At 41.9% G+C, this 26,326-nt stretch overlaps 1 protein-coding gene across 2 annotated transcripts in view; it reads left to right on the plus strand.

Moving 5' to 3' along the window:
- ANTXR1 (ANTXR cell adhesion molecule 1) overlaps positions 1 to 26,326 on the plus strand; it is a 113,077-nt gene that overhangs the window by 20,116 nt on the left and 66,635 nt on the right. For both annotated transcript variants that reach the window (XM_075043697.1, XM_075043699.1), the window contains exons 7-12: positions 349 to 417; positions 2,497 to 2,577; positions 9,745 to 9,805; positions 13,403 to 13,501; positions 24,165 to 24,234; positions 24,526 to 24,604. In XM_075043697.1, the coding sequence (XP_074899798.1) occupies positions 349 to 417; positions 2,497 to 2,577; positions 9,745 to 9,805; positions 13,403 to 13,501; positions 24,165 to 24,234; positions 24,526 to 24,604 (459 nt within the window). The remainder of the gene's footprint in view (positions 1 to 348; positions 418 to 2,496; positions 2,578 to 9,744; positions 9,806 to 13,402; positions 13,502 to 24,164; positions 24,235 to 24,525; positions 24,605 to 26,326) is intronic.

Raw genomic sequence — 26,326 nt, forward strand, 5'->3', positions numbered from 1 at the left:
AGGTTACTATTATACTGGGATGTGTCCTAAATGATGAAAAGAAAATGGATTTAGTCTGTCTTACATCTGGTGGATGGAGAAATGTTAGGAAGTTGGAATAGCTAGGAAGGTGAGCTAACTGGGTTTAAAAACCCCACCAAATACTTTGGGTTTTGCTTTACTAAACAATTAGTAACAGATAAAACCTGTTTTTGCAGAATTAGGGAGGAAAGCTTTTAAAAGCTTTCCCTAGTCAAGCCCCCCCATTGCTCATTTTACAGAGGAAGACTAAATTTATGATTAAGACCTTTCAGAAACCTGCATCTCATCACTTTTGCATCCATGTCATCTTATCTTTCCTTGTTCCAGGCTAATCGGTCACGTGACCTGGGAGCAACAGTATATTGTGTTGGTGTGAAAGACTTCAATGAGACCCAGGTAAATGAGGCACTAGTGTTTACTGAGGTACTTGGCAAAGGTACATGTTGAACAGAGGCACATGCTCCTGAATCACTTTCTCAAGTGGTCTTCCTCTCCTTCTGTTGATTGTTTGACAGTCTGAAGTGTCTTGGTCTGGGTGTTGGGTTTAAGCCCCTTTCTGTCTTAATCTCCCTATGTGGAGAACTCTCCCTCTCTCTGCATGCCACAATGACTCTTGCTAATGGTGGAGAAAAGCAGAGAAAAGACACATGAAGAATATCAAATCAGTCTGGCTTAAGCTGTAAGCAGAAGGAGGTTGTGGGGACTTCCCCCCTTGCCCCCCCTTAAAATTGACGTATTGTCATATAACACTTCAGTTTCAGTCCAGCTTTTCTTTCACAGGAACACAATTCTGTAAAAAGCAACCAGCTTCATTAGCAACACTAATATTTTACAGCATTTTCCCATTTGATAGTCTGACTTCTAAATTTATCATATGAGTGTTAGTACGTCCATGAATTCCGTTTCACACCAAGTGTAACAGTTGACACTGTATTTTTCTAACATTAGTGAAACACTGGTACGGCTCCTAAGTGGAGTGCTGATATACTTATTGGATAGAGCTATTCCAGGTTTTCAGCTTTGTAACAAAGCTTCAAACACTGATTCAAAAAGGAGTCAAAACAAAATTGGCTAAGAACAATCTCCTTTGAATCAAAACCAGAGACTAGTGTAACCCGGGGTTAGTCATAGAAAAAGCAAGGAGGGAATAAAAATGGCAAAGAGACTAGATCTAAAGTAGCAGACCTTAAAGACAGCTGCTACTTGATGTCATTTAGATGCTGAAGAAATTAACTGGAATTAGATGACTGTGTCTGAAGTCCCAGAATGCACTAGGAGGATGACTATGAGGAATGAGTTGAGGAAACTGTAAACATCCTGGTTTACAGAAGGTGCTGTATCTCAGCCAACAAGCCGTAAGCAGTTTTACTACTCTTCTCGGAGCAGGAAGAGGAAAGTTGCTTGGAGTATTTCTCTGGATGCAAACCAGGAGGCTGGCAGTTTGGTGTTTTGCTTGAGAAGTAGGAGTTCTGAGTGGCATGAGCTGGAAAGGTGGAGCCAATGGGGTTTAGGGAAGAATGTGTGGCTAGTCTGCTGCCTCCAATTTGCAATGCTACAGGAAACGCCAGAGGCCTGCTGGGTTGATGCTACCTCCGCATGGGAGAGAATTACTATAACAAACGGCCTTGCAGCAGTAAAACTCGATTCTGCTCCAGCAGATGCATGGAGAGCTCATTACTTGTGAATTGGGCTTATATTTTTGTCTTAACCTTAACCCTTAGCATGCTATTGACAAGTGAACCTGCATGTAGCTCTTTACAGGTGATGTCCTGGTTCCCCTTATCTTACCAGCACCTCATGAATGGCCCTTTTCCTTGTCATGTAGGCTTCCAAATACTCTTCTGCTCCCTTTTTCCCCCCACTCAGAAAATATATCCTGTTATAGCTCCCTGCTTTCTTCTTGGCTCTCTAATGGTTGAGCCTAGGACAAACAGTCAAATCTCTGTCCTGACAGGAAAGGTGAATCAGGCCTATATCTCCAGATAGGCTGTAGTTTTCATTAGTCTTCTCTATGTGTAAAAACACTGAATCACTTTGATTAGTTCCCTGGTTTAAATTAAGTATGTGCTGAAGTGTTTTGCTGAATTAATGGCCTGTCCTGTTGATGCTGTGGCCTATTTTGGTTAGGGAGTTACTGTGCTGGGTGATTTACAATCATGTGGGAGACATTTTTTTGCAATGAAGATCATTAGGCTCCGGGCATCAGTGAAAGCCACATTCTGTCTTGTCTTCAAAGGTAAGGGAAGCCTTTTCTGATTCCCAAAATAGAGCCTTCTAAAACCAATCAGGCTAAAGAGATAAACTTTTCAACACTTGGCAAATTATAATGCACCAGCAATCCATACAGAGTACTTGGAGTATTTGGGTTTTTTACTTGTAAGTGGATGAGTCTGGAGAAGTCTTAACTTGTTGCCTGCTGGCTAATTTATCTCATTCTTTGCATTTCTGTTTTATTTACTTTTACTGCTTGGTCAGCTGGCTAGAATTGCCGACAGCAAAGATCATGTCTTTCCAGTGAATGACGGTTTTGAAGCCCTTCAGGGGATCATAGACTCTGTAAGTATTTTTAATCATGTGTTTGCATGTGTGCATGTTAGTTTGTGTTAGCTTGCACAGTTGAAGGTTTAGTTTTCCTGTGTTCACTAGGACCTGCTGACTGCTAATAAATCACTTAAACATTTGGTCCAAAGAAACTGACCTTTTTTATACTAATATTGCTACTTCAAGGTAGTGTTTATCAACAGGTCACAATACTGGAAGCCTTGAGCCCAAATATTACCTTTGTATGTCTCCCTCCTTGATGGGAAGTAACTGACTGAATGGACTAGGCATATGGTGACAGTTAATAAAATGGCTGTCACACACTGGGACAACAGAGATGTGTTAGAGCACATTCTGTATGAAGGATTAGGGCACTCTTTGATCTCCATCCTTCTGCTTGACTAGCATCTTTTCTGTCCTGAAGGATGTGCTGCGCTGCTTACCTGTTTAGAATGGAGGAAGGGATCCTGCTATGTGTGCCACAATTCCAAAAACTTGGCTTTCTACATTCAGCCTCCTAACAAATGGGCTATTTTTTTTTTTCCTTTTTCCCCTCCAGACCTAGGTTTCCCAATTCAGATTGATCAATTCCTGGCATTTCCTCTAAGGGTTGAGTGCAGCATATAAGAGCTGGGCTGTTCCTGAGTAGCTGGGATAAAAGCTAGCAGTTAGCTGACAGAGGGAGGGCCATAGATAGATTCCTTTCCTATGGCTTGTGTCAAAGTCATGCAAATGGTTCCATGGTCTTTACCAGCAAATAAGGATAAGGCATCCCTATTTCTAGCTCTAAAACTTTGAGCGGCCTAATACTGTCTCACCTGGAACCAATGCTTCCCTTGACTGAGCAGGAAAGGCATTATATGAGAGGGTGTGTGTGCCATTTTCATTATAAGTGTAAAACATGCCAAGTGTTCACTAGGAAACAGTATGTTTTCAGGTAGCTTTCAGTATTTTTCTGTTCCTTTTGCTCAGTTGTATCCCATAACTGTTCTAATTAGATTGCTTCCCATGGCTGCAGAGAAGGATGGGAAATCCTTTTAAGGACACTTGTTCTGTTCATTTTGATATAGGATTTTTAGTCGATAAAACACAGATGAAATATACAACTTGAAGCTAAGGAGGGTAGGTTCACCAGGGGGGTCTCAGATTTCTGTGTTTACAGTGCTTACACACTATTCTGACCATGTAGTACCAAGCAAAACTGTTCCCTCAGCACAGGCTCAGTTTTCACTATTGCTCTTGCATGTAGATGGAATACAATCCCTTGCTTATTGGTTTTCCTGGCACTGTCCAAGTGTGGGGCTACTGCCTCAATTCTCTTGGACAATCAGGTGTTGCATGTCATTTAAGAAAGCAACAAAACAACAAAACCCCCTAGTTTGCTTCCCAGTCCTGCATTCCCTTTGCAGCTGTTTTTAATGAATTCCAGCAGCGGTTCTGACTCCCTTTCCAGTTATACTGAACAGAACGGGAAGAGTTCAGCCTCCAGGAACCTAGTCAAGAACTGCTTCAGCTGACTGGTGCAAGATTTACCAGCCCTGAGAAGGAGGCTCACAAGGAGGTGTAACTGTACAGTAATGAATCTGTGACCTGGTCACTTGCATTTGAGTGGACTGATTGCAATAGATTGGGTAGAAAGAAGGTGTGTAAAAGGAATGGCAAGAAGGACATTAATCGCTCTGTAGAATAACGAAGAATCTGTAGATTCCTGTTCTAGCCTGAAAATAAGCTCCCTCATTCCTTCTTTTCTTGTCCTTGAAAGCACTTCTGTCTTTGAGACAATGAACAAGGCATTTGTGTTCACTTGAAAGCATTTTAATGTTGAAAGGGCCATGAGATTTGGAAGTTTCTTTCAATTCCTGTGTAACAGTATAATGAGGATGCTCATCCATGTGTAGAGGGGATTGGTTAGGCTACTCACTGCTGGTTCATATAGCAGGGGAAGGAAAGAGAAAATTATGAGTCTGCAGGAGATTAGTGCTTGAAAACACTCTAGAGATGTGAAGACCCGGGCCTGTTCTGGTCTGCAGCGATTTGGTGTGAACTGCCTTGTATTCCCACTGAGGTGGCCTGACTCTTCCCTCCTCCCCTTGTCTTGAGGAGTAGAACTTTTTCAACCCTCTGCCTGTGCAGGGGCGGTGGACTTGGAAGTTCCTCTGGAGTGAGGAAAAGGGTGGGATCTGGGAGTGGTGGAGCTTGAGGCTGGCCTCTGCTGGGCCTCTACATCTGCTAAGCAAAGATGTTCAAGGTGGTGGGTCTGAAAATGTTTCGGTACACCTGCCCTTCCTTTTCTGTGGGAGCCAGCATGTTTTGAGTTAGCAGCTGCAGGGAGATATGCTCAGTGCTTTCTGAGGAGGACTGTCTCCCACTCAGCACCAGCAAGCTATTTAGGCTGTGCCCTGGAGGCTGTACTTAAATGAGCTGAAAATATAGTTCTGTGCTGAAGTTGTGCTTAAAAACATGATTCTTAGTGGGAGCTGAAGGTATTTAGTGCACTATAGGTTTTGATCCTTTCTCTCCTGTGAGTTCCAGTGTGACTTTTCTATTAAGCAAACCAATTGCTTTTTCTCCCTCATCGTGAAAAAGCCACTGCTAAAACTTCAGCTTCTGCCATGTTTAATGGGAATTTTGATTTTGTTAGGAGGGAAGTACCTGGTAGAGAAGCAGACATCTGATTGCTATAAGCTGGGAAACAAATGGAAGGAACTGAAATAATTTATTAAATTTTTCTTTGCTGTGAAAAATTTCTGCAGATCATAACCTGTCAATTTAAAGCAAATGGAGCAAGTCTTAGAAGGAAAACCTGAAACTCAACTTCATCTACTGCTCTCTATGTCTTTGGTAGGAGTGCTGGAGGCAATGGAATGTGAAGCAACATGAAAGTCAGGATAGGATCCTGTCATTGCTTTGCTTTGAGCCTTTAACAGAAACTGACTGCAAGAGCAGTCACTTGGAACGAGAATACTCCCTGATCCTTGCCATGTGTTAAACAGTGGCACTAGCTCAGAGCTTATCTCAAATAGAGATGTAATTGTGGGTCCCTTAGAAAGGATTCTCTGAGCGAGCTGCAGAAAGCCTCATGAAGCAGTTGTGATGTATAAGAAATGAAATAGTATGAGCTAGTTCGTGGGACTGTCTCCAATCTGTGCAAACTGTGCAAATCATTCATCTTTTTAAGTTTAATTTCCTGTGTACTCCTTTCAGATCATCTTGCAACGGTGTCCACCTACCCTCAGCATTTTTCAGGTCTTGCCTCAGATCTTAGAGTTGACATGGCAGTTCAATGGACTCCTTCACCCCAAGAAATTTTAGCTTGGAAATACACTGTCTCTGAGTACTTCTGTTACACAAACCACAGTGCTTGGTATGTTTAGTGTGGTAACTTTTGTGAGATCTTGATGTGAGTGTCTGGTAGACGAATTTCCTGAGCTAGCTGTTCAAGCTTCACTTGCAAATAGATAAACTGTGTATTCCCTGGTGCAGGGAGAAGGGCTGAGACTCCATGAATGAGGGAGAGAGGTGAGAGAAAACTACTTCCTTTGCAAGACACATCCTGTATGTTCAAAATCTGTAATGTACACAAAATGTCTGTCAGCTGTCTGCCTTGCTGCTAAATTGTAGTCTGAGCTGTACATGTACACTGCCCAGGGTCAGCAAGCTGAGCTCTTTAAGCTCCTGCAGCCAGTAAAGAAAGGTGGGATCTCCAGAGGGCAATTTGGAGCAGGAGCTTCACGTAGAAATTTTGAATCTGTCCTCTGTTGGAGCCAGGCTTTCTACGTAGGCCAAGGAGAAAGTCAACAACTCAAGCATCTTGGCTTGGGTAGCTAGCTTACCCATCTAAAGCAGAGGATGTGAACCCCCAGTCTCAACTGTATTGTGTTTCTCGTTGCTTTTAGTGGTATATGATCATGCTTTCTACTTCTTTCTTCCCCCAAATGCATCTTTAAAAAGGACTTAAATATATTTATTTTACTTAGCTCATGCAGATATTATTGGCCAGGAAACACTTCATAAATAAATTACTGTTTTGTAATTGGCAACAGACTTTGTTATTTAGTAATTCAACAGAGCTTGATAATGAGTACCTAGCCCCAGACTGTAGGTCATTCACACTAGCACTGATTAGGCAGTAACCTTCTATTAAACTTCAGCATCCTGTTTGCTAATTAGAATTCCCAAATTTGGTGAAAAAAAATTTATAAGAAATCTGCAGCTGCTGTGGTGAAGTAATCTGTCTGCATGCTTGTGGACCAGAATACCAATGAAAACTTCCAGCAGCTGCAGAATTTCACTCCCCTTCTTCCCTTTGTTTCTAAAAGGGCCCTGGTGACCTGCAGGACCCCTCCTGGTTCTCGGCCTTTAATGCGTTGCCTAGCAGAAAGCTAAACTAGTCACAGGTAGTGCTCAATCCAGTTCTGTCCTGATAGAGATAACTGTGACAAATAAAGCCATGCTTTCACTAGGATGTGTTGCATTTTTTATTTGGCATGTCAACAAATATTAACAAGTGATCCTCCCAGGAGCCTGTGTGAAGCTGGAGCATAATTAGAGCCCCACAGAGTACAGCAGGAGACTGATTTGGGAATCTGAGCTTGGTCATTAAGCGTGTGCTGCTAAAGACAATGGGGTGCTTCCTCACCAAGAGTGAGCACGTGCTTCAAATACTTTTCTGCATGGATACCAAGGCAAGCTGCCTTGAGGCCTGCAATTAGTTACCAAGTAAACCAGAACTGTTGTAGTTCTCCCTATGAAAATGAGGATGTGGAGTCAGTTCTTCCATCTATGCTGTTGGAGCAGTTTATAGGCATTGAGCTGGGAGATGGCATCACCACTCTTGCATGTTATTTTGCTTTCCTGGGGAGCCAGCCCGCAGTGAATGAGGTGCACCTACAGCCCACACAAGGCTGTGCAGTCCTCAGGAAATGAGAGAACAGAAGATTTGATGTAATCTTCTATGATGAATATGTTGAAGTCCTTTCTGAATGTATTTTTATAATGAGGAAGAGACATAAAGGAATTCTTTTGCAAGTTACTGCTGCCCGATTTTCACTTTAAGTTAGGGTGGGTGCTTGGAGCATTGGAAATTTATTATTATTCTAAATCAAAATAAATGTTGCAGTTGGCACTGTAAAAAGCTGTTAAGGCCAGCTTTTTATAGTCATGTAAATGGATTGGACTGGAAGGGAGCTCTGCATCATCTAATTGAGACACCTGCTATTCCACCCCCCTGTCTGAGTTGGCTTACAGCATGAATGTTTGCAAATGACTGAATAGAAGTCATGAATTTCAAACTTAATCATGTGAGGTTTTACTTGATTTTTTTTTTTTAGAAAATGAAAGCATTGATTGTATTTTTCATGCATTTGTTCTCCAACTCATTTGCCTACTTCTTTCACTTCATTGCTGAAAGGCAATGAAGAGAAGAAATATACATTAAAACATTTGGGGATGCTGAGGGAGAGTGGAACAGAATCTAAGGAGAAATTTGGAAAAATGTGAAAAGATTCTCTTCTTAAAGGAGACATTTTTCAGTGGAGAGGAAAAATACTTGGAAAAACATCAACTCTTAGTTGTGCTCATTAGCCCTGGCAGTCACTTTGGGAGAAAAATGCGGTATCTTCAGAGAAGCAGAAGCTGGAATGAGTAAGGGGCGGGTAGTAGAGGACTGACCAGAGATGGTTGGATGGATAGCTACAGACAGATACTTTGGAAGAGTGTTCTTACAGTCCTCTCTATTTTTTGTGTTTTTTCCTTATTCTGTTTTTCAAATTCTTTTAGTGCTTTTCAGTTCTGTTCTCAACTGTTGACTTGCTTTCTGCTTGACAGTTCCTGTATAACCTTGTTCCTGCAAATCTTCTTTCTTCTCACTTGTCAGGCTGCCAGCAGCTCAGATCATCCTGGTTCCTTCAGTCCCTTGGTATTCCTTCAGTCTCTACCAGCCCTGCTTCTGAGTAACTAAAACTTTTAAACAAAAATTTAAAAAAATAACCCATGTTTCTCTGTACCTTTTGCAATTAGGTATTTGAGGCAGAGTGCCATGATTGTGGAGAAAAAATAGATTATCTTTTTCTTGCAGAATTTATTGTATTGGTTGCTGTTCTTCCCTTACAGATGTTTCAATTTAAAGTTGGGAAAATAGTTTTCATGTTGGATTTGAGCCATGATGCTTGGCTGACATTTACTTGCCTCTTGGAGCTGACCTAAATTTTGATCAGTATTACCTCGTCTAGGGGCTGCTTAGCCCAGTGCTGAACACCCACAGCTCTCGGACACTGCTGCTGTTCTCACAGGAGCTTATGGACACTGTCACAAGTTTGCTGACTGCATGCAGTGAAGAATTTGAGTTGGTCTTTAGAGCAGGGGAAAGGCTGCTGCATGCAAATAACAGCTTGAGCAGTTTTAGCACTGTATGGGAATAAGCAGTATCCAACTCCAGCACGCTCCTTGTGCCTTGCAAGCAGTCTGCCAAGCCTGATGCTGAAGTATTCGTGTAAATCACTGTCTACACGTAAAGTGGTTAAAGGCAGTGCCAACTGTTATGAAGACATACTGCTTAATTTAAGTTTGGTTTAAGTAAAGAATAACTGTCCATACATCTTGATTTGAAATGACAGTGCAACTTTGAGGATGCACTCAGGTACACTCTCACTGATCAGATTAAAAACATAAGAAGTTTGAACCCCTATGCTGAGACTTGAGAAGTGGCTATATAGATATTCCTAGGATGTTTCAATGCAAAGGTAAACAGCTTAGCTTAAACTTGTGATGTTCTATTTGGAGTTTTGGGGTCCAGAATAATTTTGGAGAGGGAGGTGTGACTGCAAAGGGAGGGCAATGATGTTGCCTCGCTAACCGTTCAGAGTGCACCTTAGTTGTTATGGATCGTAGTCTGCATAATAACTTGTACCACAGACAAAGGCAAGCTTGCGCTGAGATACTGGAAAGCGTTGGCATCTGCTGCCTTCCTCCATAGCAATAGGTTGCTGTGGAAGAGCAATGACACCGGTGTGGTTGGTTTAAAGTGAAAAGCTAAGATGGCATAATTGTGATATGAATGCGAAGTGCAATGTGGAGTTAAGCATTTATGTGAGAACAAGTGCACCTTCTTTCTCACACTTTCAGCTTTGTGTTTCTATAGAAACAAATCTGAGACACTTCATGACATTTTTTTCTGTCTTTTAGATTTTGAAGAAATCCTGTATAGAAATTCTGGCAGCAGAGCCTTCCAGTATATGTGCAGGGGGTAAGTATAAATTGAGGCCCTAGTTGTTCATGTTGCCTACAATACATCTTTCTGTCCATCTCTAATTGTTGGAGAGTGCAAAAGGAACTGATTAACTGGAGGTAAATCTTTTGCTTTTTTTGTGACTTTCTTTTTCATCTTACAGTAGCTTGCCCATTTCCCATTTCTGCCAAATGATGTCAAATGGGTTTTTCTTACAGAAAAGGCTTGAATTTCACAGTTTTGCCTAACTTTTTTTTTAGTCAAACCAGTCTGTCTTACTCGAACTGTGCCAAACTTGAAGTAGATATGCTGCAAAATTACAAACCAAATCAGAAAATAAGACTTTGATTAGAGGTTTAGAGTTTTGCAAATTAATCGTCTCAAAGGATTGTTGGGGAAGTGCTTCTTAAGAAACTAACAAGAAAGTCAAATGAGTACACTTTGATCTAAAGGCTTCTAATATTCTTGGAACGTTTCTTAGGCTTTTAGGGTTGATACAGTGACTGAGGACTAGAATTTAAACATAATTCAGCTGACTTGTGTGAATGGTACTTCCCCCTCTTTGCGTGCTTGTTCAAATATGATTGTGCTATGTACATAGTGGCTTTAAAGTTCTGGCAAACATTTTTGCATTCAGCAGAACCTAGCCTTTTTCAAAGAAAGCTTGAGAACCATTTTGGCCTCTTCCGTGTGCTTCCTGTGAATTCTTCACGTTTTATGAAGTGTATCCTAACCGTTTGTTGAATGTGTAGCAACTCACTAAGTAGAGAGATTGTGAGCAGAGCTGAGGTTTGTAGAGAAGGACAAGTCCCTGTCAAATTCAGCATCTTCCTTTTTCTTAAATCAGTAGTCCAAATAAGAAAGCCAGTTATCATGCCTTCTTTGTTTTCACTTCCAAAACAGCTGCTTTAATCATCCTTCCTGCATCTCCTGTTCCTGAAGCAACTGCCTGTATACTTAAACATATATAGGTAGTCATATTTTCCTAGCAGATGTAAGACACCAGGCTAAATGCCCAGTAAGTACCAGGTATCAGTCTTGCATTCCATGCGTGCCACTACAGTAGTTTTTTTTGAAACCAGGATGGCATAATTGACATGAATGATATTACTTAGTCATTTATTTCTCATTTTGGCTGGCCAATTAAATAGTTCCTGTATTAATGTATTCCTGTAAGGTTCCAAAACAGGGCTCTGTCTACCTGAGCATGGTAGATGATTGTTGCCATGACAGTCTCTGATACAGTGCAGTGATGTTCCATAAATGCTTGGGAAAGGAAATGAAATTGTGTGAAGATTCAGATCCACTTTACGCTTATAGTTTTGGGTTTTTTTAAAAAATATATTTACATACTTACACAAGCGATAAACAATGGTGCTTGTGTAATGTCATAAGCCAGAAGATGACTTATAACGATCATTTATAGCTATCTTTAATGCTTTCTAATATGCTTGTCAGTTGCTTATACATCTTATCACTCCCAGTCATTGTGTCTTAGTGAGAATGTAGGGGTAATGTACAGCTGTATCAAGCAGAGCCAGCTGAGGAGAAATGTAGAGGGGTTTTATATAAACCGTTCACATTAGAATTTGGCCAGTACCTCACAAGAGGAGCAATGTTAAGTTTGAAAAATGCCAACAGCTATTTAGATGCTCAATTCAAGGCCTAATCTCTGAGTTTGGGCAAATACTTCATTGCTCTCGAACTGCAGGTAGTTTAATCATTTAAGACTTTGAGACTAATGAAAGTGCCATTGAATATGGAAGTAATGTGCATTAGTGTCTTTTTTTTAAATAAGTTTTTGCAGATAGAGCTCTGATACCTTGTGTTTTCATGTTTCTGTGCACATCCTTGAAGGGTGGTGGCAGTTTGGGGGTTTGGGTTTTTTTGTTTGTTTGGAAGGAGAGGACATGAGGAGTCTGTGTTACCTGAGCCCAGTCTTACACTGCAGACTGGTCCCAGACACTTGAGTAATGAATTTCAGCAGCAACATATCATTCTGAAAATCTAGTTTCTTGATGATTTGGTTTTGCATCAGTAGAGACATGCAGGGTGCATACTGTATCTGTTCATTTCAGTCTCAAGCAGAGACAGGATCCCTGTGGTTAATCTGACATCATTGATATGCTGTTCTTTGACTGTACTTGAACTCTCATTCCCCAGCATTTGAGACTTCTATGATTTCTCCTAAGTATTCATCAGCCCCCGCACTCCAGAACAGAGCTCCTCTCCCCCGTTCTTCCCAAATGCTCTTGGACAACACATAATGGGCCTGTGAGGCAGCTTCCCTGGCTAGATGTGGTGGGATGATTTGCAACTTGGCTGTAAACGAGTGGGACCTGGAAGAGAGCCCAGATTCCAGAGCAAATCTGCTTTTTTTGACAAGTACAGTGTGTGAGTCCTTAAGGGAGATGAAAGAAGATGAGGACTGTAAAGTGCAAGGCAAAAACTTTGAATCTGCAAAAATTAGGTTCCTTGTTGCTCCTGAGAATTTTAAAACCAAGGTGGTGTTTCTGATGCACCTGTGATTACTTCTGCATTGTCTTGGATGGAGAAACATTTTGTGTTCAAACCATATCCACCAGCAAAGCATTGGTGAGCATTATCTGAGTGCCTCTCCTAAATAGTAACAGGAATTGTGGGGGCTGTTTTCTTCACCATGGGGAACTGCAGAGTTTGAGTTTCTATGTCTGCTGCCAGAACTTTTCTGTAACTGTGGCACTGTTTCAAAATCTGGAAGTCTGAAAATGGTGCTTTCCTTGCAAGGCAGTCTTAAAGCTGGTGGCTGCAGGAAGTTTGTAAACCTTTCCCAGTACTAGGTTCAAGTAGTTGGAATAACAAGGAACGGTAGAGAGTGGTCTGAAAGACTTGTGAGGATATGATCTCATTCCTAAGCCCTGCTTGTTCCAAAAAGAACCTCTCAGTTCAGCACTCAGGTGTTGGTGACTCCTTGATGCTTTCTGCTTGCGCCGCAGCTTGCAGTGACCTTGTAGAGTTGATCTGGAAGAATAGCAAAGAGGAAGACTTGGAGAAATGCCCACAGACTCTGAGATCATAGCCTTTGTCCAGAGACTAGAAAGCTGGTCAGTTGATGAAATTCCCAGTCATTGTATAGAAATGAGTCCAGCCAGGGACTCATGGTCATTGTACAGGTTAGTAGGGCAGGATGTGACAAAACCCATGGTAACTGATAAAATTTTGCAGTTAGCTAGGAAAGTAGCACTTGAACTTCTCCAAGCTGTCTGTCACTAGAAGATTTTTTTTTTTCTTCCCATGGACAGATACTTTTGCCTTTCTTCACCCAAAACTTTATGCCATTTAAAATGGCAACCTGGGGAGGGGAAAGCTCAGTGTCTCTGAAGCTTAATGTTTTCACTGCAGGTCAGTGAAAATGTTTATGTTGTGTATTATTTCCTGTTTCTAAAAGCTCAAGTTGAAATTGTGTAGGGAGAGAGTGGAAGTTCAATTTTTAACAATTTTTAAATTTAAAAATTGTTAAACTGCAAATTTTAGCTCAAGAGATCTCAAGTAAAAACTTTTGACATACATGCCTTGTCTAAATGACCATTCTTTGCCTCACTATATATTAATAATCTACTGTCCCTTTTGCCACAGAGTCGTTTCAGGTTGTCGTGAGAGGAAACGGATTTCGACATGCCCGTAATGTTGACAGAGTGCTCTGCAGTTTCAGGATCAATGACACGGTTACTCTCAGTAAGCTGTTTTTATTTTTTTATTTTATCTGACCCTGCACTGGCAGGCATTTGCTTGGAAAACATTTTGGATCTCCAAATATGTTGACTGTCAAGGTAATAATTATGGGACAATGAGCTATTAAATTTGCAGAATGCAGAAGAGATTGATTTATTTTTTTTTTTTAAGAGGAAAATTGCTGGTGGTATTGTATGCTGTGACTCTGACAGCAAGTATGTGAATAGATAAGCTTGGGCAGTGGAGGGGACAACATACAGAAGATAAGAAACTTGCCTGTAAAGAGTATCTACATGTTTCTTGCTGGGTTAAGTATATAGTGAGATCAGGTCTGTTTTCCTCCTTCCCTATATTTTGTGGTACTTAGCAGGCCTGGTCATGCAGCTTAAATAAACACTACTGTTGGAAGCTGTATTGGAGCAGGGGCTAAGGCACTGCTGTGATTCTGTGCATACAGCTTGGAAAGATGTTTCCTCTACAATGTTCACCAAGCAGAAGAACCAAAGTAAGAGAAGTAAATTAGACCCTGAGTGTCTGGTCTTTTTGTGAAGTTTACTGACAGCCATTTAGCTGGAAGAACTAATGATCCTATTGTTCTCACCTGTCATGCCTGCAAACCCACCTAGGAAACCAGAAAGCATAACTCATAGTTAATACTATCAGTGACAGTAGAATTCACCTTTTCTAGCATGGAATCTGTTCAGAAGCTGATTGTTTTGGAGGTGTTCCTGACCATTTTGAGTATAAAATAAATGCATGAATTAGTCTATTATGGATTAGACATGTGAAAGCCTAATGGCTCAACATTGGACTTGCTCGTGCTTTGAGCATCTGTGTAATTTGCTCTTTGGAGCAGGGGAACAGTTTGCTAAGGCTGTTTGTGCTGTGAGGAATGCCACTGAGCATTCAGGGCAGATATGTTTATAGGACAGTGAGTGTATGTAATTTGTCCTGAATGGCTTTATGCTGGCCCCCTCTATAGCAGGCAGGTTCTGGAATTGCCAACTCTTGTGTCACTAAGCAGAAAGCTCGGCTGGCTGTGGTTCATGTTTGCTTCATTCGGATATGGTGAGTATTGAGGACATGAAGAGCAGAAACTGCAGGGCTAAGTGTCCACGGAGGAGCCGGTGGCACTGGAGGGTGGGAAATAGGGAAGGAGAAGGAGCTGAGTAAAAGCACTGGGGTGGGGGGAATATGGTGAATTAACTGGTTTGGAGGCGTTTCCATGCAGCCTGGAGATGTGTGAACAAGTGAGAGGTGGCTTTCAAAAAAGAACAGCAGAGGCAGCCACACATTCGTGCTTTTCCTTTTAAGCTCCGTAAATTTGACCCAAACCTGACATGTGGCCAGAAATACTTAAATCCGCATCATAGCTGCATTTAGGTGTTGAACCATGTCTGGTTTCTCCCCAGAGTTAAGGTCCAAAGTTTCATTTGGATCATACGTGTTACAAAGTCTCCTGTAGTTCTCTAGAGCTGGGCAGGAAACCTTCCCTTCTCTCCACATGGAAGGTTCCAATGGAAATGAAATTGCTGTTCAAATATTTAAAAGTTTTCTTTTCATGAAAAGTCTGAAGCCATGTGGTGCAAACCTAACAGCTTTTGAGTTCAGTTGCTGGAAGCTGACAGTTTCTAGCATTCTCAGTATGCATGTCTGCTGTCTTTTTTTCAATTAAAATGTGAATATTCCATATTAAACACATAATTTGGGTGAAAGCTTCCACTTTGTGGAGGAGCTACATTAAACTCAAGAGAGAAGTTAGTGGAGGATTTTTCAAGCAGTTGTATTTTATGATAAGAAATGTGTGGACATGTATAATAGAAGTTATAGGAGTTACAAGACCACCACTCAGCATGACAGAAACCCCTGAAGCTGCAAGATTTAGGAGTACCCACATCACCCTGCTGTAGCTTGGACTGGCCTTCTTTTAAGTCCTGAACATTCCTCAGACCAGATATCCATTCGAGAGACTTGTGCTGTCAGTGGTTTCTAAAGCAAGACTGATTGGGTCAATGTGTGCAGTGTTTCAGTTTTAGGACCACCAGGGGCCAGATTTGCAACCTGTGTGGGAGGGGATAAGAGCTAGGTTTGGTCCCTCCTTAGTGGAAGGTCATCATTACTATATTTCCCCAAATTGCTTTTCATTTCTTCTATAAATTGCTTTCAAGAGCTGTAGCACAAAGGTCTTTGAGTGTGAGTTCAGAAGGCCTGAAGAACTTGGATCTTGGGCTTAATTTGAACTTTTTATTAGGAGCTTTAAAATAGATCTGTATCTTGAGGAGAAAAAGCATTGGAAGCTATATATGAAATGAGTAAAATCTACTACCCCTGGTTTACAGACAGGGAAACTGAAGTTACAGTACTGAAGGTAGATGCTCCAAGTGAGGTAATAGCAGACAAGCATGCGGATGCCCTGACACCCAGCCTAGTACTCTTCCTACTGGTTTATGGGGCCTCTTCAGAAGCTAGAGATTTGGTGCATGCCTCCTTTCTTGATTGCCTGTTCTTCATGCATTTCTGCCTCTATATCCATCCAACAATTGTCCTCCTTATGGCCCCCTTTGCATTGTGAGTCCAAGACAGGACTCTGAGCCTGAATGGAAGGTAAAAGTAGCTACTGTCCCTGCCAGCTTTGTGAGGTAAGGAAGTGAGATTAATGCTATCCTCCTTTTCTCTCCTATGTAAAGTCTTTTCATCACTTGATTTGCTGTTCCACTTTTTCCTCGGGAGAAGACTACTTTCTTCCTTGTCATTAGCTTGAAAGTCACCTCTGTTACCTGAGGCTATGCTAACTGTGATCTGCTGTTGCATCCCAATTGCTTCTCAGCTCAGCTTCCTCGGAGCTGGCTGGCTCTGGAGCAAGGCATTCATTCCTGGAAACATCCTAAAGTCTTCACAGAGCTAAGAATGTCACCCATCAGCTTTCCACTATTCAGTATGTCCTGTCTACGGAGACACAAAAACATCCAGTATTGCCAATGGGAGGAGCTGTTTGCGAGGGTTACCTCACTCCCAAACGCTGTGACTTGGTGTCTGTGGGGGTGAGGAGGAAGACTCCTTCCTCTCTTTTTGTGTGCTGACTGCTTGTCTAGCTAAGTAATTTATTATGGTGCCTGTCATAATTTCATAGTAGCTTTCAGGCAAGATCAGCTTACTTTAGTGTAACCCGTGGGCTTTTCTTATTTGAAGCTGCCTTCCTGTGTCCACAAAATGACTGTGGAAAATGAGGATAAGGGCCAAACATATTTCCTGCCCTCCAACCTGATGCATTCATTGTGTCCTGAATCAATGCATAGGTGAAAAGTGAGCTCATTCTCCTTGGCGCTGCACCAAGACTTCTCTGTTTTGCACAGCCCTAGATTGTTTGATGCAGTGACCTGGAAGCAAGAGACCACAAACTCAGTTTCTGAGTTCAAACAGTTCCCTGATTGAGGGAACTCTACAGTCGCTCATCAATGTTCTCAAACCCAAGTTTCTCCGAGTGGGAACTGCCACAGCTCTGTTAAGTTTAAGTTGCTCTGTGTGAGAACGTACTTCAGTGTTTTGCTTTACTGGAGCCTGCAGCTCCAGCCTGTGTTCTCAGTGTGCCTTTGTGGCACTTAGCGGCACGCAGGGTTACACTAAGAGTTAACCGAATGAGAATTTTATGGAAACCTTATGGAGATTGACTAGCTCAGCTGTTTTTGTTTGCTTGAAACCTCTCAACCTCTGATTGTATCAGGGAGGGAGGTATTTTTAAAGATAACACTAAGCCAACAGTTCCTGAAACCTTAAATTATCCCAGATGAGATGTAGACCAGCACAGCTAGGACTTGCTGAGGTTAAGGGCATGAGCTAATAGATTTTTATTGGGATTATTGGCACAGAAAAGTGGCAGGTGAAGAGAGCATCGGCTCATAATGTTCATAGCTATGGGATAAAAAAGAGGAACATCTGTTGAAATCATGAAGAATATTTGGCTGAGCAGAACTGTAATCAGATGCATGTTCGACAGCAGGGTGTTTTCTGCCAGCAGCAGGACCTAGGAGAATTAGTTTCAGACTGCACAGAGTTAAAAGTAATTATCCAGTGCAGTGACTTACGACTGCTTTGTGGTGCTAAAATGTTTTTGTCTGCCCAGGTTGTGCAGGATCCAGCAAAGATAGTTCTGGGCATAGAGGTGAGCTCTGTCCTAGGCAATTTAAAACTGAAAAGAGAGACGAAAGGTTGGCGAGGAAACAGCATGCACCACAGCAGAGGTGGAGCTAGATCTTTTGCATTCTAGTGGATGCTCTGGACACTTGGCCAAAACCAATCCTTTGCACAAACTAGCCTGGCTTCCCCTCCCCCCGCCCAGCACCAAGTACCAGAACCAAGGGAAAATGAGGCAAATATGGTGGGAGCAGGGCTTTGCCAGGTATCAGTGGAGGGTGAACCATATAGGGAACTGTATCTCAAAACTGCCCAACAAATGCCTTCTAAAAATTGTCTTCTGTTTTCAAAGCCTAATAGGTTGCTCCATTTTCCCCATCTTTCCTTTTTCCTGGCAGCACAGTACTTCTCTTGTGATATCATCTTTACTTTCTCACACCCTGGTCACTCTTAGCACTGGAACGTTTTGCTTTGCAGTTCCACTCTCCAATCCCTGATTCTCCCCCGTTGATCATGTCACTTCAACCCTCCACTGAATCTTTTCCTTTTACTTTATTATAGTAGCTTTTCCCTCTTTCTACTGTGGTACTAGAGAATGTCGATTGCTGTGTACAAATTCCATCAGATGTTTTTGGAAATGTGACCTTTAAGAAGGACACAACCCATGCCTCTAATTTTTCCTTTGTGACAGCATACACCAAGGTGAGCTTGGCATCCTGTTTTTAAGGGTGGCTCACATCATTTCTTGACAAAGAATATGAAAACAGAAGAAATGGTTACACTTCTCTCAAATGCTTTCCTAGTCTCCAACAAATTGCAGTTTAGGAGACTTTAAAACAGGATTCCTGTGTGTTTACCTCCAGCAGACTTCTCTGCGACTGTCCAGGCCGAGTGTGGAGGAACAAGCACAGAGCAGTCAGGAAACTTGGGCTGAGTGAGGAGGAGAATCGCTGTGCAATGTGGAGTGCTTTACCAAGCTCACTTATTTATACTGTATGCTGCTGGGGGATCAAGATTGTCTTTCACTGTGACATTAGTATATCTGTGCAAATAAGCATGACAGGTCTTATGGTAATAGCTCTGAGATTGGAGTGGAGCTGTTGCAGTGCTGGACAAAGACTACTGCCTGGGAGTGACCCTGTTGTACTGCAGCATGGGCTGCTCTCCTGAGCTGCCAGTTGTGAGTGTAGGCAAATTAATATCGTGGTGCTTTGCCAAGTTCTATTAGTAGCCTTAAAGCTGTGTGCTTGTTGAACAGAATTGTATGCACAGCAGATGAACCCATCAGAGAAAAAGCAATTCCCTTCCAGATTCCTTCTCTCCATCTAGAGATTGTTATGAATATGATATCATTGTTCTGGGCTTATCTGTCTCTTCCCCCCATCCCCTAACTGCTCTGAGTGGCTTTGGCATTCAAAGCTCATGTGTCCCTACACAAAGCAGAGCAATTATAGCATGATCTCAAATGTGGTTTTCATTACAGCATTAACAAAACATTTCTTATTTATGGGTCTTTCTTGTAGGCAGTTTCTCTAGCTCAGAGAGTGTTCCAGTGTCTTTCTACATTCCTATTTCCCCACAGAATGGGTTTGAAAAATAAACCTTTGCTTGCAGAGTTGTCACAAGGAGTGGCATAAGAGGAGGAGTCAGCCAGGATGAACAGAGATTGTGCTTTGGTAGGCGGTGCAGACAATTATGGAGGTATTTTGTCTCATCTGAGGTGATAGAGGGACAGTGGAAGTGCTCAGGGCTACCAGTCTCCAGTGGGCTGAGGTATAGAGAACAGCCTTCCGAGCACAGATGGTCCTGAGGGAGTTTTATGTGAGAGCAGCCAGACTCCCACCCCCAATTTGGCTGTACTAGTCTAATGAACAAGAGTCTTCTCTCCTGCAGAAACTGAAGACTATGTCAAAGCATTTTCTGAGATGTACTTTAGTTGAACGCAAATCATAAATACAGGGATAACAGAAGGAAATTGCTAGTCTGTGATATATGGGAAGTTTGGCAAACAGCTTTTGCAGCCTTTTCTGGACTAAGATATTGCTGATATTGTGAGTCCAACAAGCAGCACTTGCAATATTTGGTGGCAATTTGAAAATGTGCTTTCTTAAACTCTTCTGTAGGGGATCTTTGCAGTCAGTTTTCAGTATGACAATTGGTTCTTGGATGAACCCTTACCCAAAGAAAATGCTGTTATTTTTAGCTTGGTTATATGACTAAAAGAAAGTACTCCTATCTGTCTTGGTCACCTTCTTTGGGTTTTTGTACCTCTCTCTTATTGAGGTTTGCTTTTCTGTGTTAAAACATCATGCATATATTGAGGCTTTTATTATTATGGTTGGGAAGTACTCCAAGTCCTGGCTTGCCAAAAGGTTACACCCTGCTAATGGCGAAAGAAACTATTCACTAATGCTGGGACTAATAGATTTTACAGGCTACAGATAGTTGTTAAAAGGTATAGGAATGCTGGGTAGCAAATTACAGGAATATGAGCAGTAGAAAGTACCATGTTGAAAGGGCATCCACAGAAAACAAATGTATTTGTGTGAGATGTTTGACCCTTCTCCATTTCTGCACACTGTTCTGAATGGCTTATGCCTCAAGACTGACTAGTTTTAGTTGCCTATATGTGCTGTGTCCTGTGTGGAGGGGGTTGATACAGTGAGAACCTTATTTTGCTTGATGGAGTGATTAGAGGTGCACAGGTAAGGGGCAAATTCTGCCCATTACTGTGGGCAGACTTTCTCAAAAGTGAGGCATTGCAATACTTCCTGAAGATGTCCAACCTCTTCCTTTGATTAGTGTCTGAGATGCAATCAAGGCTTGTGCATCCTTTCTATAAAATTGGCAAAGGAGGCAAAGCGATTTCTTCATGGTTACACAGCCAGCTAGCAGCCGAGCCGAGAACAGAAATCGCTTCCTGGGCAGCAAAGTCAGCGACATAGAGTTGAGTGCTCGGCCCCCCACCTTCCACAGCTCTTCCACTAGTATAGTCAGCTGAGAGGAGTCCAAACCACAAAATTCAGATTTTGGCGTGAGATCTAGAGTTTGGGAGCATTCAGGCCCATCTCTTGCTGCACAGGAATACGGCAAGTTTTTTCTGTAGCCAACAAGAAAAGCGGCGTTCTTTCAAATGCATCCTGCAGATAGAGATGCAATAGCAGATGAGAAGCGTTGTTTTGTTTGGTTTCCCTATGTAAGTTTTCCAGGAAGGAGTCAGATGGCCAGAGTTATGCAAACCAAATGGATCTTCTTTTGTTTAGAGCAAAGGAAAATAGTCACTCATTTTTGTGGTGAAACACAAACATTCTCCAAACAAAATAATCTCTCCCTGTAGCCAGCCTGGCCAGCCATGAGTTCCCTCTTGGGACTCTGAGTCTGATAAACTTTCTAGAGGCATAGACTTTAGTGCAAGTTGGGGGTGGGAAGGGAGAGAAAGAGAAACAAAAAGCTAATGAGATCTAAGTAAAAGGCCTGGCAAAATTTAAGCCAGCTTTTGTTTTAGTGAATGCTGGCATGGAGAATTCTTTGGCCTTTGCTGCCAGTGTTAGCAAAGGAGAAAACAAGACATTGGTCTTCATTCTTGTGGCATGTGTGCACTGAGACAATGTCATAAATTTATGGGAGTTAATGATATCTTCATAAAGCAGGGTGACAACAGAACTGTAGGGCCAGATTCACCACCACTGTGCATCTGCTTTGCTTGTGCAAAGTGGGAAATGCTGCTGGTTTGATTTGGTAACTCCATTGCAAAACTGAGTGCCTGTATATGATGCAAGCTCATCATAAATCTAGTGCCTGTGCTGTAGGCAATAAGAAGTGAGGGATGTGCATTGTGTATCACTACAGTGCATGCTTGAAATGCCTATTGTCTGTCTGCCTCTTTCAATGACAAAGTAATCTTCTAGTTAGTATGGGGCTAGCAAAGGAATACCCTGTGCTAAAAACATCTGCTCCTAATGTTTAGCATAGTGCAAATGTTTGTTATGTATTCTTGCACCGAGGCTGTGGGAAAACAGCAGTAATATGGTACTTTCCAGGCCAGCAGCATAAGCAGGGATCTAGAGGGATCACAGAAGCTTGAAGTAGGTGAGCCATGATGCAGAAGCAAAGCCTGCCTGTGAAAACCCTACGGCTGGCTAAAACGTTTCACTTTCAGCTGTTTGCCTGTGTCAAACAGTCCTTAACAAAATAACTGCTGTGGGTAACCCAAAAATTCCAGTGTGTATATGTAGGCATGGGATCTGCTGGAAGCTGGAAACATAAGGAAAACTTCAGGGAAGGTTACAACTTCTCATTACCATTTCATTTTTTTTAATGGAGTGTAAAAAATAAACATTTCCTAACCTGCCTAAGGAAATCATCTTTTATACTGCTGCCAAAGCAAAGAAATACACCAGTATGAAATAGGGATTACAATGTGTGATAGGAATTACTAGAGCAATATTACTGCTTTCTAAAATTTTGTATTCAGTGGAAACCTCTCTTTTAGGAATGTTTGGGAAAGAATGCTTGACTTGGTGAGTCCTGCTTCTGCATGAGGGGACAAACTCTCGCAGTCTGTATCTTATCTTTATGCCTCATCCACTGCAGTAAAATATGCTGTGTGACTCTGCTTCTGAGTGAACCCTGCTGAGCTAACCACTGAGAATGGGGCCAAGATCAATAGTGCTCTTTTGCTGTTGCCCTAATCATTATTAGACACCATCCATGTGAACAAATTTATCTCGGCAGCCAAGTGAAGAATGAACAAGGCTCATAGCTGATGCAGAAATTACTTCAGAGGAGGTTGCCACATTCTCTTTGGCTTGTGTCTCTTCATGGCTTTTCCTCTTTCTACTGGCACCTTAAATGGAATTGTAACTTGCACAAGTTTCCTCAAAAACAAAAGACCAGACAGTCAGAATAGTTCAGCTCTTCATTAGATTGCTAACAATTTGGTTAAAATTTTATCCTTGCTCCTTTCCATTCCCTGTTGCTGTCAGTGGTGACCTGAACACTGTAACCTTGCTTCCATGTTGCCAGTGTCATGTCCACTCTGGGAAGTAAATTGTGTGCTATGCAGTTGTGAAGAGACTTTAGATGGTTAGAGACTCCAGGTTTGCTGTCTGTCTTTCAAATAGCAAAGCAAGGTGGTGATGAATTGTACTCCTGTTTCAACATGGCCCCATAGAATGAAGGTCTTTTCCACCCTGTGGTATATAGAGATAAGACTGATGATTTGGATTGAAGATGAGGTTTGAAACCTATGGGTTTGAGCTGAAGGGGAAGGAATCTGTCAGGAGAGGAAGGGCTTTCAAACAAAATGAAAATTTTAACTGGAAAATTTTAGGAAGCTGGTAATACTTGGTAACACTTGGTAACAGCTCATTTCAGGTCTATAAGCATCTCTATAGAAGGCCCTAGAGGTTGTTAGAAGTACAGCTGGTAGAAAGCTTTCTGATGCAGTGACGTGCTTCTGGAAAATGCTGATTCAGCAGAATCAACTCCTTCTGTGGGAATGTGTGGTTTCCAGTCCTAAAAACAAAAACCACCCAGCCTGTCTGCCTGATTTTTTGCCAATCTGCCCTATCTCTAGTCAGCTGGCAAATGGGCTGAGAACTTCCTTGGGATCCCCATCTGCCTGGTCACCAGAGTGATGGTATAAAGTTCTGATTTAAGTCTACAAGAGTATTAGCTAATGTTCCTGTTTCCCAGGCAATTGCCTACTGATAATTTTTCTCGCTCCCCTTTTAAAACCATAGTATAATTCAGGTTGGAAGGTTTAATTTAGGTTCAGACAAGTCTGCCTTGAAGTGCAAAATTTCCCATAATATACAATTTTCTTAACTCAGCTATTTCCAATTACATGTAATCTGTTGCAACTCCATCTGGTCTCCTGTATAGAGCGGCTGTGATAATTTACCCTGACCATTCCAAAACCCTTGTATCTTCAGTTTTGTTGTGGCTCAGATGTGTAGCATGATAGATTTCAACAGCACTGAGCAGCTGTAGGAATGATGAAGGTTCTGCATACAAGATGTGGGTGACAGGCAGTACAGGGCTTCTGATTGCCCTGAGGTGTTCAGCTCTGCAGGGGCAGGTAGTCCTCAGCCCTTTCATAGGAGCGGTAGCAAGACGGGCTTTGTGGAATGATATTTCACAGTGAGAATGACAGAGAGCTCTATGGCAGCTTGAAAACAAGACAGTTTTCATGAGGGCTCTGCAAAGAAATGAAAAAGGAGGGTCAGCGGCTGCATTTCCCCATCTTTCTCAGGGGCGGGGAGAGTAAATGCAAGGTGTTGAATTTTTTTTTTTTTTTTTTTTTCCTGAGATGCAGGGTCTATGCTGTTATCTTGTGTTTACTCTGTAAATCCATGAGCTAAAATCATGCCTACAGTTACCTCAGAACAACTGCTGTGCAGTAGCTTTTTATCCCTCAAACAGTGTTTGATCTTGTTTGTGTATCAAGAGCAAGGAAAATCATTATTTAAGCTTGGCCTTTAAGGCCTGTATTACTGATCTGGTAATAAATCCCAATATTTCTTTTTTCCAGATGAGAAGCCTTTTGTAGTGGAAGATACCTACTTACTCTGCCCAGCACCTGTGCTACGAGAAGTTGGCATGTATGTGTTTTCTAAATACTCAAGTATTTACTTTGCCTGTGGGAAAATGAGTTTGTGTCATCTCACTATATTCTGTTGTTCTTATATGCATTTAATTCTGACATTGTCTTTTGTGCTTGTTGGGTTAATTGGCAGTTGTGCATTGGAGCACAGGGAAGAAAGCACTATCAATGTGAATTAACCTGTACAAAAGGCTTTTCTGTGCATCAGGAGCCCAGGTTCCAGAGGATATTATCTAGTAGAGGATTATAGACTAGCTGGCCTGACTTGTTTCTTGTGGATTTTTTTCAGGGAAGCAGCTCTTCAAGTCAGTATGAATGATGGTCTGAGCTTCATCTCTAGCTCCGTCATCATCTCCAGCACACACTGTGTAAGTTTTGATTTGTGTGCCTAAAATGATTCAGTAGGACGGTGGTACTTAACCACAGATGTTTGTTATACTGGTATTAGGGCTTCCAAGCTGAGTAAGCCTCGTGTGCAGAGGATCCGTTTCCCTCTTTTAAAGGTGAGCTTGTGAGTGTGGTAACATGACATTTTGTGTATCATGTGTGCCATAATGTGGCAAAGCTCTTGAGTCTTCAGTAAACACCTTGGACTCTGTATCTGCTGTAGGATGCAGACCAGAATAGGACTAGTAGCCAGTGGTCTGGAGCTGTCTGTGCCTGCTTGTCCACTGCACAGTGAACAAGAAGCAGGTCTGCTGGCTTTGTTATCTAGTCTGTTTCCTCCACAGCAATGGTGCTGCTAGTTGTGAAAGGCATATGGCAGTTGTGCTCACACCTGTTGTCTGAAACCAGTATGGTTGCCAAAAAAATGCGGGAGATTCTCCACTGAAGTAGCTGGCTTTCAGCTGGCATCCTTCATTGCCAGTAGTGAGTTGCTGCACTCAGTCTCTGGTGGAATCGGGCAAAGGACAACGAAGCCATTTATAATTCATGGTATTGCTGAAGATGCTGCTTCTGCTAAGTCATGGTTGTTGGGAATAGAGCACGAAATGACTTGCACTGAAGGAGGTAGTGGAGGAATTACCTTTGAGTGCAGAGCAGTTCTTCATGCCTCAGTGTATTCAGCTGTATTCCTCTATGGGAAGACCTACCTTCTGTACAGGGAATGGTTGAGGTGCTGCTTTACTTTTCCCGTGTACTGACTTAGTAAACTATTTTTGGGGGAAGCCAAAATCTTTCTGGTAGTCTCACCAGAAAGACTTGAAAATCTGTCCATGTCCTGCTTTTCTCCCTATCTAGTAAAGGTACATCATGTTCCCCTACAGAGTAAGTGAAAGGCAAAGTTGTATAACATGGGATTACCAGCAGTCTTCTGTGGTCCACAAAGGCTGATGCACATGATAAGAACTCTTTTGTGTCACTTGATCTTGATACTTGTTCAATAAGGACAGGATTGTATGGAGAGACAGTTTTTGGAGCTTACATGAGAGGTTATATTCCAAAACTTACAAAGACTTCCTTATGCCTTAAAAGAAGGGCATTTATTTTATTAGTTAATTTTTTGGTTCAAGTTCTCTTTGCTCACTGGCAAAAATGTATTTGCATGTTGTCAGCAAATGACAGGAATATTTTCCTATGTTTTGTTCACAGGAGGCAAGACCTGGGAAAGAATTCTTAGAGAAAAATTATTCCTTCCTGATATGCTTTCTTCTGGTGATAGAATTATTATTTCTAGGTTATAAGAGATGAAATACCTGTTCCTTTTCTTTTGTTTTAATAGCTGTAAGGAAACTTTCAAAAATACTTACACTTCACAGCAGTGCCTACTACTATGATGCCTCCAGACTGGGAAAATGGATTTGCAGTGCAGCTAAGCAGCCAGAATTCAAACCCAGATCCTACATCCAAACCTAGATGCAGTGACATTCAGTGGCTGCTTTGAAAATTATATCGCAGGCTTCACTAATTGAAGAAGTTACTTCTGGGTAAACAGGCGTTTTTTCTTTGTAGTAGTGGGGTTTGTTTTTCCAAGTTCTTTTTAAAGATGAAACTGTTTACCGAGACTACAGTCCCCTCTTTAATTAAGGTTACAAGGGCTCCAGTCCTGGAAATAGCCCTATACAAAATGTGCACCAAATGATTTGCTT

Source organism: Buteo buteo, chromosome 12 (genome assembly GCF_964188355.1).
Source record: "Buteo buteo chromosome 12, bButBut1.hap1.1, whole genome shotgun sequence".
Lineage (NCBI taxonomy): Eukaryota > Metazoa > Chordata > Aves > Accipitriformes > Accipitridae > Buteo > Buteo buteo.